Below are 14494 nucleotides of genomic sequence, written 5' to 3' on the forward strand. Positions count from 1 at the left end.
GGATCCATGTGCACTCGACAAGTCTTGCCTGAGAGCCTACACCCATCTGCATTCGAGCTGCTAAGGCCCCATATGTGGGCCTGAAATCAGATGCTTCTGTGGAGATTCAACTACTCCACTTATAGGGCCGAAAATTTACTAGTGTTTCCAAACTTAGCTCTGTTATAAGGACATTGTTTGAAGTGTATGATGTTCTTTTAAAACTTACTTTGTCCCCCAGTTTTTAGCTCACAAATTCCAGCCACTGGAGCAGCCACAGTGCTATTATTCTTCCACTTATCCAATTCAGCAGATATTTGCAACAATAAATGATTACCTGACTGCCCTGTTCAGCAAAGCACTCTTCTAAAAGAAAAGCAAAACAGAATAATGATCTTCTCCAGAAGCAAAACAGAAGTGAAGATAAACTTCTAAGGCCAAAGACCTTCTTTCCGCATAGATAAACTAAAAGAAACAGTCTTACATTTTAACCCCTTTTAGAAAAGGGGTTAAATTCATAGTTATTTCTCCCCTGGATGAAGCAAATGTGTTGATCAGGAAGGGGATAAGGACAAAGAGGCTCAATTCACACACAGAGTTCCACTCTCTCTGATCCTTTCACCCTTTAAAAAAGAAAGCTTAAGAAGGAATGACTTCAAGCTGAGTTCTTGTCTGCCACTACTGTGAAAAAGATAAAGCCTTTTCTGAATAGATATAGCTAGATGAAATAACCTCTAAAAATACCATCGTGGTGAATAAGGGCATAGAATAAATAAAAAAAAATCCTAAGTTTTCTTCTAACATTCCTTTTTTTAGTACACAATAACACCAATAATATAAAAAGGAGCTCTCAGTGATGGTATATAAATAGCTCTGGCTGGAGCAAAATAGCTTTGCCTCAGCTTCTCCAGAGCTGAACCAATAAACTATCACGATTAAATTTTCACAGTTCAAAAGCAAGTCCATTTAAACAAAAGAGGCCCTTATTTCTGCAACAAATCCAATAAAAATATTTATGCTACATATATGCAATTATGGTTTATGGAGGACATCCACATTTTTCAACAGAAAAACCTGCCTACTGAATGAAGTTGTTAAAAAAGCAAACTTTAACTTATAGTGACAGAGTTCTCAAATGGGCATCTTAATACTTTGAAAATTACTCCTATAGATATTCTCTCTTATAAATAAATTCTATACATAGAATTTTAAATAAAACCAATTAGTACATTAGAGAGCCTTTGGGGTTTTACACACCTCCACTAGATAGAGTGGGAGGGTCACAAGATCATCATCTTTATTGCTCAAAACCCTAGCACAGAGCGAGTGATCACTCCCTCAACATTGGATGAGTGACTGGAAGCAGTGAGAAGACAGAAAGTGCAGAGACTTTACCATCACACAGACTTGGGTTTCAATGGCAATTTCGGTACTTATATGTGATACTTGGGTGAGTACTTAACTGCTCTGGGCCTCAATTTTATCTGCAAAATGGGGATAATTCCTACCTCATACACTTGCTCTGGGTGTTACACAAAATAATAAATATAATGAATCTAGCACAGTTCCTAGCATACAGCAGACATTCACAAATATGTTAGCTCCCCATCCACCTATTTTTCCCCTAGCCTAAAAAAGCCTTCAGGAGTAAAAAAAACTAAAGTTAGCTAGCAGGATGCCTATAGACACATGATAATACATTGTACCTATAATCCTGTTCTTGTCCTATTCCTGTTTATTCTATTCTACTCTGTATATCTAGATAAAAGGAAAAGAACAAAGTTCTGAATGTTACAAAGAGAGTTACTTCCTGTTATCTGAGATGAAGGCATCCAATTCATGAATATTACTCCAACATAAAATTTCTCCCATAAAGTGTTTACCCAGTGATAATAAAGAACAAAGTCCCAATGAAACTGAGCTGCCTGCTGGATTCATTCACCAGCTGAGCTACATATTGCTGCAGGTCATTCTCAAAGCAGGTGGATTTTCATTTATGCTAAGCAAAATGTACACATGCATGGGCCTTTGGAATCATCTACAAGCAGTTGAAAATCTTTTTTTTTTTTTTTAGATAAGAGTCTCGCTCTGTTGCCAGGCTGGAGTGCAGTGGCGCAATCCCAGCTCACTGCAACCTCCACCTCCTGGGTTCTAGCAAGTCTCCTGCCTCAGCCTCCCAAATAGCTGGAACTACAGGCACACAGCACCATACTCGGCCAGTTTTTGTATTTTTAGTAGAGACAGGGTTTCACCAGGCTGGTCTCAATCTCTTGACCTCGTGATCTGCCCGCCTCAGCCTCCCAAAGTGCTGGGATTACAGGCGTGAGCCACCACGCCCGGCCGTAGTTGAAAATCTTAAAGTCAAAACATCAATGTCACAAGACAGAACAATCAAGACATAACAGATTCCAAAAAGATGACAAAATCCCTAAAATTAACAATTTCAAAATCTTAAGGTTAGAAAAGTGCTTCTGCTAGGCAGGAAGTACAATGCCTGTTAGATACAACAGGTAATCACCATTCCTTTTCACAAGTTTTCAACTATATCCATATAGTTGAATATTTAGAAAAATGTTTTTATAAGAACATAGAATTATACAGTAGATTATTCCCTTAAAAAAGAATAGGCTGAGTGTAGTGGTTCACGCCTGTAGCCCAGCACTCTGGGAGGCTGAGGCAGGAGGACTGCTTGAGCTCGGGAGTTCGAGACCAAACTGGGCAACATGGTGAAACCCTGTCTCTACAAAAAGTAAAAAAAAAAAAAATAATAATTAGATGGGCATGGTGGTGTGTACCCATGGACATGGACACCAGTTACTCAAGAGGCTGAGGTGAGAGGATCACCTGAACCCAAGGAGGTCGAGGCTGAAATGAGCTATAATCATGCCACTGCACTGCAGCCTTGGTGACAGAATGAGACCCCATCTCAAAAAAAAAAAAAACGAACATAGAATTCATAATGGAAATCAGTATCAAAATATTATTTGCAACTGGACAGAAGTACATGCCATGCCTATAGTCTTAGCTACCTGGGAGGCTGAGGACTGCTTGAGCTCAGGAATTCAAGTCCAGCCTGGGCAGCATAGCAAGACCCCATATCTTTAAAAAAAATGTGTGTGTGTGTGTGTGTGTGTGTGTGTGTGTGTGGTGTATGAATGTGTGTGTGTATAAAATTTGCTTTCTTACTAATTTTCCAGAAAGATACTTACTCTATGTAAAATAAGAGATGATTATACAACATTTGGCTCAGGTGTTCTTAAATACCCTGTGTTCATTCATTCAACAAACATGGGACAAGCATCTACTATACATCAAGTAAGGGATGCTAAGAATAGAGGGATGGATGGCAAATTCCAAGGGGGGTATTAGCCTACTAAAGTACTCGTAATTAAGGACTAATTTTCATTTTAAACACATAATAGTAATTTTTAGGAGTACACTCAAACTCTCAGTTTAATTTGCTAATTAAATAAGTTTAACTACAAAATTACTCCAGACACTTTGTTTATTGTAGTAAATATTGCATATTACTATTATTATTTATGGTTTCAATTCAAGAAGAACAAAAGCAAGAAATACTAAATAACATGTTTATTTGGTATTATAATGACAGCACATAGAAATCTTAAAATTTTACTCATCAGCAAATTCAAAAGAACTGAAATCATAACAGTCTCTCAGACAACAACTAAATCAGCACTCAAGATTAAGAAACTCACTCAAAACCACACAACCGAACAATCTGCTCCTGAATGACTCCTGAGTAAATAATGAAATTAAGGCAGAAATCAAGAAGTTCTTTGAAACTAATGAGAAAAAAGAGATAATGTATTGGCATCTCTGAGACACAGCTAAAGCAGTGTTACGAGGGAAATTTATAGCACTAAATGCTCACATTGAAAAGCCAGAAACATCCCAAATTGACATCCTAACATCACAACTAAATGAAGTAGAGAACCAAGAGCAAACGAAGCCCAAAGCTAGCAGAAGACAAGAAATAACCAAGATCAGAGTGGAACTGAAGGAGACAGAGACACACACACACAAAAAACCATTAAAAAAATCAACAAATCAAGGAGCTGGTTTCTTGAAAAATTAATAAAATAGACAGACTGCTAGCTAGACTAATAAAGAGAGAATCAAATAGACACAATAAAAAATGATAAAGAGGGTATCACCACTGACCTACAGAAATAGAAAAAAACCATCAGAGAACACTATAAACACCGCTGTGAAAATAAACTAGAAAATGCAGAAGAAATGGACAAATTCCTGCATACATATACCCTCCCATGACTGAACCACGAAGAAGCTGAGTCCCTGAATAGACCAATAACAAGTTCTGAAATTGAGGCAGTAATTAATAGCCTACCAACGAAAAACAGGCCAGGACCAGATGGACTGACACCTGAATTCTTCCACAGGTATGAAGTGAAGCTGGTACCATTTCTTCTGAAACTATTCCAAATCACTGAAAAGGAGGGACTCCTCCCTAACTCATTTCATAAGGCCGACATCATCCTGATATCAAAACCTGGCAGAAATTAACAAACCAAAATAAAACTTTAGGCCAATATCCCTGATGAACATCGACACAAAAGTCCTCAATAAAATCCTGGCAAACCGAATCCAGCAGCATATCAAAAAGCTTATCCACCACGACTCAGTAGGCTTCATCCTCAGGATGCAAGGCTGGTTCAACATACGCAAATCAATAAACGTAATCCATCACATAAACAGAACTGAAGACAAGAACCACATGATTATCTTAATAGATGTAGAAAAGACCTTTGATAAAATTCAACACTCCTTCATGTTAAAAACGCTCAATAAATTAGGTACTAAAGGAACATACCTCAAAATAATAATAGCCATTTATGACAAACCCACAGACAATACCATACTCAATGGGCAAAAGCTGGAAGCATTCCCCTCGAAAACCAGCTGAAGACAAGGGTGCCATCTCTTACCAATACCAATCAACAAGTACTGGAAGTTCTGGCCAGGGCAATCAGACAAGAGAAAAATATAAAGGTATTTAAATAGGAAGAGAGGAAGTCAAACTGTCTCTGTTTGCAGATGACAAGATACCATACCAAGATACTAAACCCATTGTCTCAGCCCAAGTTTCTTAAGATGATAAGCAACTTTAGCAAAGTCTCAAGATACAAAATCAATGTGCAAAAATCACAAGCATTCCTATACAACATCAACAAACAAAAAGAGCCAAAAATCATGAATAAACTCCCATTCACAATTATTGCAAAGAAAATAAAATACCTAGGAATACAGCTAAAAAGGGAAGTGAAGGACCTCTTCAAGGAAAACTACAAACCACTGCTCAAGGAAATTAGAGAGGTCACAAACAAATGTAAAAGCATCCCATACTTATGGATAGGAAGAATCAGTATCATGAAAATGGCCATACTGCTCAAAATAATTTATAGAGTCAACGTTATTTCCATCAAACTACCATTGACATTCTTCACAGAATTAGAAAAAAGCTATTTTAAAATTCATACGGAACCAAAAAAGAGTCTGTATAGCCAAGAAAATCCTAAGCAAAAAGAACAAAGGCATCATGCTACCTGACTTCAAGCTATACTACAACCAAAACAGCTTGGTATGTACTGGTACAAAAACAGAAATATAGACCAATGAAACAGAATAGAGAACTCAGAAATAAGACCACATCTACAACCATCTGATTTTTGACAAACCTGAGAAAAACAAGCAATGTAGAAAAGATTCTCTATTCAATAAATGGTGCTGGAAGAACTGGCTAGCCATATGCAGAAAACAGAAACTGAACCCCTTCCTTACACATTATAAAAAAATTAACTCAAGATGGATTAAAGACTAAAATGTAAACCCCCAAACTATAAAAACCCTAGAAGAAAATCTAGGCAATACCATTCAGGATATTGGCACAGGTAAAGATTTCATGACAAAAACATCAAAAGCATACACTGACAAATGTGATCTAATTAAACAAAAGGGCTTCTGCACAGCAAAGAAACTATAATCAGAGCAAACAGACAACCTACAGAATGGGGGAAAAAATTTGCAACATAGCCATCTGGCAAAGGTCTAATATCCAGAGTTTACAATGAACTTAAGCAAATTTACAAGAAGAAAATCAACCCCATTAACAAGTGGGCAAAGGACATGAACAGATACTTCTCAAAAGAAGACACACATACAACCAACAAACATGAAAAAAACCTCACCATCACTGATCATGAGAGAAATGCAAATCAAAACCACAGTGAGATACCATCTCATGCCAGTCAGAATGGTGATTAAAAAGTCAAGAAACAAAAGGTGGTGGCAAGGTTGCAGTGAAATAGGAATGCTTTTACACTGTTGATGGGAACGTAAATTAGCTCAACCATTATGGAAAACAGTGTGGGGATTCCTCAAAGATCTAGAACCAGAAATGCCATTCGACCCAGCAATTTCATTACTGGATATATATCCAAAGGAATATAAATCATTCTATTATAAAGATACATGCACATGTATGTTCATTGCAGCACCACTCACAACAGCAAAGACATAGAATCAACCCAAATGCCCATCAATGATAGACTAGATAAAGAAAATGTGGTACATCTACATCATGGAATACTATGCAGTCATAAAAAGAAATGACTTTCTTTGCAGGGACATGGATGGAGCTGTAAGACTACCCTCAGCAAACTAACGCAGGAACAGAAAATCAAACACCGCATGTTCTCACTCATAAGTGGAAGCTGAACAATGAGAACACATGAACACAGGGAGGAAAACAACACACACTGAGGCCTGTCAGAGGGGTGCGGTTGCAGGGAGAGCATCAGGAAAAATAGCTAGTCTTGCTCTGTTGTCCGGCTAGAGTGCAGTGGCACCATCTCAGCTCACTACAACTTCTGCCTCCCAGGTTGAAGCAATTCTTCTGCCTCAGCCTCCCAGCATTACAGGTGTGCACCACCACACCTGGCTAATTTTTGTATTTTTAGTAGAGATGGGGTTTCGCCATGTTGGCCTGGCTGCTCTTGAACTCCTGACCTCAGGTGATCCACCTGCCTCGGCTAGAATTACAGGCATGAGCCACCACACCCAGTCCAATACTTAGGTGATGAGTTGATAGGTACAGCAAACCACCATGGCACATGTTTATCTATGTAACAAACCTGCACATCCTGTACATGTACCCCAGAACGTAAAATAAAATTTAAAAAAATCTTAAAAGTTACTATCTATATAATAAAGTATACTTTTTAAATGACTTATTACTTTGCAATAAGAGAGTTATAATATATTCCATTTATTTAGTTTAAAAATAAATTTAGGCTCATGCCTATAACCCCCAACACTCTGAGAGGCCAAGGGAGGGCAATGGCTTAAGTCCAGAAGTTCAAGACTAGCCTAGGCAACATAGCAAGACCCTATTTCTATTTTTAAAAAACTAATTAATTTATGATTTTACCCAAATCTAAGAAGTGGTCAATATAAAACAAAAAGCAGCTACAAAAAAAAGAAAAAAAACACCTAAGAAAAAAGACTACAAAAGATCAGAAATAAATACAGATAACTAATGTTGTATTTCCAAGTTTTGATATTTGGGATATTTATGCATTCCATCTCAAATACCATAAAATACTATTTACCTATGTATAAGTGTTAAAATGCTATAATATTGTATGTTTCCTCTCCAAGTTTCTGCTATACATACAAGTGACCTATGTGCCCCAAAACAAGGAGTATCAAACATCAATCTGCACCAAAATTCATCAGGAAAATTTTGCTAAAAATGCAGTTGTCTGAGCCCTCCTTCTGACCTAATGAATCTGAATCTACCCTACAAGAAAGCTAATTTTATAAAGTGACATAAACCCTCAAATGACTGCACAATACTTTGCTTTCTAAACTCAGTTTAAAACATCTTTTCAGTGTTTTACAGTTGTACTAGCCGTCAGTACTACCTTAGGACCACACCATGAATCTCAATGAATAAATGCACTGTCTTTTCTCCAGGGAGATTTTCCCTGACCCTTCCAGAGCTGGGGTAGGTGCCCCAGCTGGGTTTGGTGATAGATGCTCTCAAACACTCTGCTTTCCTTTCATAATTCCCATCAAATTTGTAACTATTTAATATCTAGAATTTCCTCCAAAACTATAATTTCCATGGGGGTAAAGACTAAATCAGTCTTGTTTGTGAATTTAACTTTATGGCCTACACATAAATATTTGTTGAAATGAATAAATATATGAGTAAGGACCAACACTGTTTTTAAAAGGGATCAGATTATAAAATATCATTATGGTAGGCTAAGGAGTTTGAACTTTGTCTTGCACGCAACCAGAACCCAAAGCAAAACAACTTGAAGAGTTGTGTCTTTAGAATATTAACCTGAAACTGCTCCACAATATCACAAATTAGAGTAGACCAAGATTGGGGAACAGGAGAAGTGTGAGTAAATTATTGTAACCATCAGGTGTGATGTGGTAAGGACTTAAATTAGAGAGTGGTAGCAGTGGAAATGGAAAGAAATGAATGTTGGAAACACTGTGAAAGACTTAATGATATAAGGGCTTAAGTATAAGAGGAATCAAAAGTATCAGCATTAGAAATCTAATTTAAAACAGAGAAGGGAATTTACTGCTTCATCTAACAGCCCAGTCTACAAGCAGACATGGCTGGATACAGTCTCAAATGACTTAATTATGTTTTCCTTCTTATATTCCCTAGACTCAAGAAGTCTCTCTTGGCATGGCTAGAAATATGGCAGCTGGCAGTTTTAAGATTATATCCTTGCAGCTTACTATCTGCAAAGCAAGAGATCCTGTCTCTAAAGGATCGATCAAATCTACTGGAAGGACACTATCTCCACATGCCTGTGAACCAGGCTAGCCAGATTATTTGCCCACCCTATAAAAGAGAAGGAAGGAATACTGTAATTGACAGACTCAGCAGGACTACCTGGAGGCAGGGAGGAGCGGTTCTCCAATGACAGTGATTCTGCACCAGCAAACAACATATATTCTCTCTAAAATATAACTGAGCTTTTTTGGCCAGAGTAGCTAGATTTATTCACTGTTTTTGTCTCCTTTAGATATTAGTAGACCTGTACTTGAGATTTATAGCCATATAAATAGCTCCATAGCAACCAGACTAGATTATTATCTTTATTTAAAAAGGCAGTAGAATTTAGAGGTGAAGACAGAGAACAGGAGACCCAATTGCCTAGATTTAAGTCCATATTCCACAATTCACCTTATATGTTACTTCTCTATTTCCTCTGAAAATGAGGATAACAATACCTCATAGGAATATTTTGAGGATTAAATGTATACATACAAATGTACTTAGAAAGTGCCTTCCGTAGAGTAAGTGCTCAATATTATGTGTAATTATTTCATATGTACATAAATTTATAAGAACATATATGGTATCTGTATAAACACAAACTTGGCATGGAAAGACTATGTTAAGAATGATTTTTACATGAACCCTTTTTAACCAATGGTCAAATCTTAATGCTCACCCTACCTGACCTATCAGTGCCATTAGCCATGCTAATCACACCCTCCTCCTTAATACACAGTTGGTCCTCTGTATCCATGAGTTCTGCCTCCACAGCTTCAACCAAGTATGGATCAAAAATATTTGAAAAAAAATTCCATCTGTGCTGAAAATGCACAGACTTTTTCTCTTGTCATTATTTTCTAAACAATACAGTATAACAACTGCTTATATAACATTTACATTGTATTCAGTATTCTAAGTAATCTAGAGATGATTTAAGGAATACAGGAGGATGTGCATAGGTTAGATGAAAATACTGTCATTTTATATATGGCACTTGAGCATCTGCAGATTTTGGTATCTGAGGGATGCCAAGGGAAGACTTAGGACTCCACACTCTTGGTCTTCCTCCTAACTGAATGCTCCTTCTAAGTCTTATTTGCTGGTTGTTTTTCTCAGACCTCTTAATGCTGTAGTACCCCAGAGCTCAGTCCATACACCTCTTTTCTGCTTAGACTCACTCTCTTGCAATCTCATCTAGTCTCTTGGTCAATTAACTTCCAAATTTTAATTTTTGGCCAAATTCTCTGTCTTGATCCTAGACTTACATATCCTACTCTCTACTTTGCAACTCTATCTTAAGGTCAATTCAAATTTAATTTTGTCCAAAACTGAACTCCTAGTCTTTCTCCAAAACCTCAGAAAATCTCAGAGTTATTCTTTATCTGTCTCTAACATCCGCCAGGAACTCCTACTCACTCAATCTTCAACAAAAACCTACACTCTAACTGCATCTTATTACCTCCACTGCCACCATCTAGCTCCCAGCCAATATCACTTCTTAACTACTATAAAAAGCTCCTAAGAAGTATCCATCTAGCTTCTATCCTTGCCCCACTAATCTATTATCAAAACAGCAATCAATGTGAGGATTCAAAGCATGTTAGATCATTCTACTCAATTCAAACCCTCCAATGGCTCCGTATTTCACTCAGAGTAGGAGACACAGACCTTACTGTGGCCTAGAAGGCCCCACATGATCAGCCCCACCCTCATTACCACCCTGACCTCAACTCCCACAGTTCTCCTCCTTGCTCCAGCCACACTGGCCTCCCTGCTGCTTCTCAAATACACAAAGTCTACATCTGGCCTAGGGTCCTGATACTGGCTTTCTGCCTGAAACACACTTCACCATCATATGTGTATATTCCCTCAAACTTCAAGTTCACTCAAATGTCATCGTCTTGGGCTGGGCACAGAGGCTCAAGCTATAATCCCAGCACTCTGGGAGGCCAAGGTGGGTGGATCACGTGAGGTCAGGAGTTCAAGACCAGCCTGGCCAACATGGAAAAACCCTGTCTCTACTAAAAATACCAAAACTAGCTGGGCATGGTGGCACACACCTATAATCCCAGCTACTCAGGAGGCTGAGGTGGAAGGATCACTTGAACTCAGAAGGCAGAGGTTGCACTGAGCCAAGATAACACCACTGCACTCCAGCCTGGTGGACAGAGCGAGATTGTCTAAAAAAAAGCCACCTTTTCAACGAGGCCTGCCCTAACCACTGTATTTAAAAATCAGTTCCCACCACCACCTCATCACCCCAAATTCTCCTTAATCTGTTCTTGCTTTTTTCCATAGTACTTTTCACCTTCAAGCAAACTTTGTAATTTCTGTATTATGTTGCCTGTTTATTGCTGGTTTCCCCCACAGGCAATGTGTGCTCCACAAGAGCAAGTATCTTTATTTACTATATTGACTGCTGTATCTTTATATATCTATATGCCTGACACATACTATGTGCTCATTAAACATATAGCAAGTTAAATATTTACTGAATGACTCTTACCCCACATTCAACTTTACCTCTGCATTTCCATACTTTAGACCACGCTATTTTAAGTGTTTATTCAGATGCAAAGAGGGAAGCCAAGACAGCCTGATAAGGGTAGAAATGGGTATGAGGTAACATGAAACTGAAGAGATCATTTTGTTAAAAAGAAAAAGTCGGTCGGGCGCAGTGGCTCACGCCTGTAATCCTAGCACTTTGGGAGGCCGAGGCGGGTGGATCACCTGAGGTCAGGAGTTCAAGACCAGCCTGGCCATCATGGTGAAACCCCATCTTAAAAAAAAAAAAAAAAAAGTCAAATTTACAAAATGTCTGATTTATATTACCAATATGCCTTATTCTGGATTACTAAATTACAGACCAATTCCCATATTATTATGTCCAAAGTCCAGAGAGTAACTCTTTTAAGAAATATTCTAGAGTCTTTTAAAACTAAAAGTGTCCTGAGATAGCAATTGTCTCCTTTACCAATGGGGAAATAAAATCTTTAAAACTTTTCCAGGATGAAACAACTAGTTACACGAGAGCTAAGAACCACTGGCATCTGAAACAACTCAACTCTCATATAAGCAGACGACAAGTTTTCCTCATCTATAGAAAGCTGTCGTCTGACATATGGATCTGTTCCCTTGAAAGATTTGCCAAGGTCTTCTCTTGGCTACAATCTATGACCACGAGTGATTACAATTTGGAGTTTATAAAACGAGAGTTTTATTTTTATTGTATAAAAATTCATTGTCAGACTTACTGAGGTATAATTCACTTACATATAGTGAAATTCGGGGTGTCTGTTTTTTAGGTGTTCGCTTCTATGAATTTTGACAAATACATACAGTCATGAAACCACTACCACTATCAAGATATAAAACGTTTCATCACCCCAAAAAGCCCCCTCCCCAACCCCTAGCCTTTAGCAACCATTTATCTTTCTTCTTTCCTTATATTTTTAAACTTTTCCAGGATGGCATATAAATGAAACCATATAACATGTAGCCATTTGAGTCTGGCTTCTTTCATCTTGTATAATGCATTTGAAAGTCATTATCTTGTTGCATATTTTGGTACATTAGCCATGCTAAAAGGTGTGTGGTGGTATTTCATTGTAGTTTTAAATTTGCATTTCCCTAATGACTAATGCCATTGAGCATATTTTCCTGTATCACATAAATCTTAAGACATGTCCTCACAATTAAACAATTACTTTCCCATTGAATGAATTAGCAGGGGAAAGAGGGCTGGGGTAAAATAGAGCACAAGATTTTTAAACTTCTGTTACGTATTCATCATAAGGCTATGAGAAGATCTATAAGATAATACATATGAAAATGTTTTAGAATATATAAAGTACTATTATAAATATAAGGGACTATAATTGTTATTAAGTACTAGAAAGTTACCAGATATAAAAAGTGCACCAGAGGACTCACTCTCTCCCACATAGAAGAATAAAACACTGCAGTCTGACCTGCCCTAGCTAGACTATCTCTGTCTTTTGGAGTTGTCCTGAATTAAGCTAGTTGTGTTGGAGATAAAGTCCTGTTTTCAAGCATAAATGTTACTTTTCTTTTCATAGCCAATATAATCAATCAGTTCAGCATTCAATAATAACAGGAGATAAATTTATTACTTTAGTGTAAAAAGATAGAGCTAACTTCTGACCTGGTTCTTCCTCTTGTGACTGACATCTCACACCTAAACAAGTTTTCAGGTTCCCAAAAACTAAAGAGATGACTTCTCCATTTGTCTTTTAGGAGCCTCTACCTTTAAGTGATAAATGAATTGAATTTTACTGAAAAAGAGTCCCTAATGCAAGAGTTTCTAACAAGTAAATAAATAAAAGCAAAATCACCTATTCAAGATTCCTCAAGATATCTGGATAGACAGGCTGACAAAAACTAATAGGAAACCACCTACGGGGACTCCAGATCTGAATAAATACTGTTGGACCGTACTAGATATCTCCCTCTCAATGCAAGCAACTAATAGGCAGAAACACCAATGATTTAGAGTACAGTTCTAGTTGAGAATATTATTCGACACCTAAAGGGAAAGCTTACCTTTCTTTCTTTTAATAGTTTCTTATAGCCATTTGATCCAAGTGATAATAAAGTAATAAGGACATCTAAAGAAGGTGAAGCTGAAGCTCTTCCTGAAATAAGGATAAGTTACATTAAGGAGATTAAGGGGGGTGGCTTTGGAAATTTAGATTTATTACAGTAGCCAATGTACAAATGGATTTTTGTTTATTACTTTTTCTGAAAAGCAACTTATTTATTTACCTGGATACATCTTGCTGATTTCCTGAATGAAGGAATCATTAAACCCAGCAATTATAGCGCCACCTACTGGAACCATAAAATTTTTGTCCAAGCTCTGAACAAAAGCATCTATTCTACCAACTCGAGCCCCCTAGAATCAATATAATATTACATATTAGTTGCTAGGAAAACAGACAACTGCTATTAGCAAATAAACACCATAACAAAAAATTGTATTTGGGGTAATTAATATTTTAGCCTGATTTAACCATTTCACAATACATACATGCATTGAAACATCAAATTGTACACCATAGATACATACAATGTTTGTCAACTCTATCTTAGACTAAAAATAAACACTATCAAAACAATGCATAGAAATAAAAAACAATTGAAAATTTTTATTTCCTTTGTTATAGTGCCAATAAAATGTTTTTAAGTATTAAACCAAAATTTTTGATGGTGCTCCTTATACGTGGAACTTTAATTTACAACTTGCTTTCACACATAAATCATTTAATCTTCATAACAACTCTGTGAAGCACGCACGGTTTAAGTATCAGCTCAGGTGGGAACTTTAATGAAACAGAGCTTTACACCTTAAAATTGGGTAAGAGAGAATGAATTCATCCCTTGCCTCCCATCTGTACTCCCTTTTTTGACAACGAATGTCTACAATGGGTTCTATAACTATTAAGTGGTTTTAAATACCCTCTGTGAGTTCGAGGGTGGCCACCATAACCTAATGGACTATAGTCATCCAAGTTGCCAAAGAGTTAATTATACATGTGCCTCTTTAATGCTTGGTCTACTACCTATATGACCATTTTAAGCACTCAGATAACAAGAAAGTAAAACTTTTAACATTACTTAATGGAAATCTCATTTGTATAC

General features: G+C 37.2%; 1 protein-coding gene across 4 annotated transcripts in view; it reads right to left on the reverse strand.

Moving 5' to 3' along the window:
- SEPSECS (Sep (O-phosphoserine) tRNA:Sec (selenocysteine) tRNA synthase) overlaps window positions 1–14494 on the reverse strand; it is a 40249-nt gene that overhangs the window by 11899 nt on the left and 13856 nt on the right. For 3 of the 4 annotated variants that reach the window (XM_012472412.3, XM_012472414.3, XM_012472415.3), the window contains exons 7-8: window positions 13619–13748; window positions 13397–13488 (exon numbers count right to left, since the gene is read on the reverse strand). The exons of the other annotated variant lie outside the window; for it this stretch is intronic. In XM_012472412.3, coding sequence (XP_012327835.2) covers window positions 13397–13488; window positions 13619–13748 — 222 coding nt within the window. The remainder of the gene's footprint in view (window positions 1–13396; window positions 13489–13618; window positions 13749–14494) is intronic. 4 annotated transcript variants of the gene reach the window in all.

The sequence above is a fragment of the Aotus nancymaae genome, unplaced genomic scaffold (assembly GCF_030222135.1).
Source record: "Aotus nancymaae isolate 86718 unplaced genomic scaffold, 86718_ANA_hifiasm-v0.15.2.pri h1tg000006l, whole genome shotgun sequence".
Classification (NCBI taxonomy): Eukaryota; Metazoa; Chordata; class Mammalia; order Primates; family Aotidae; genus Aotus; species Aotus nancymaae.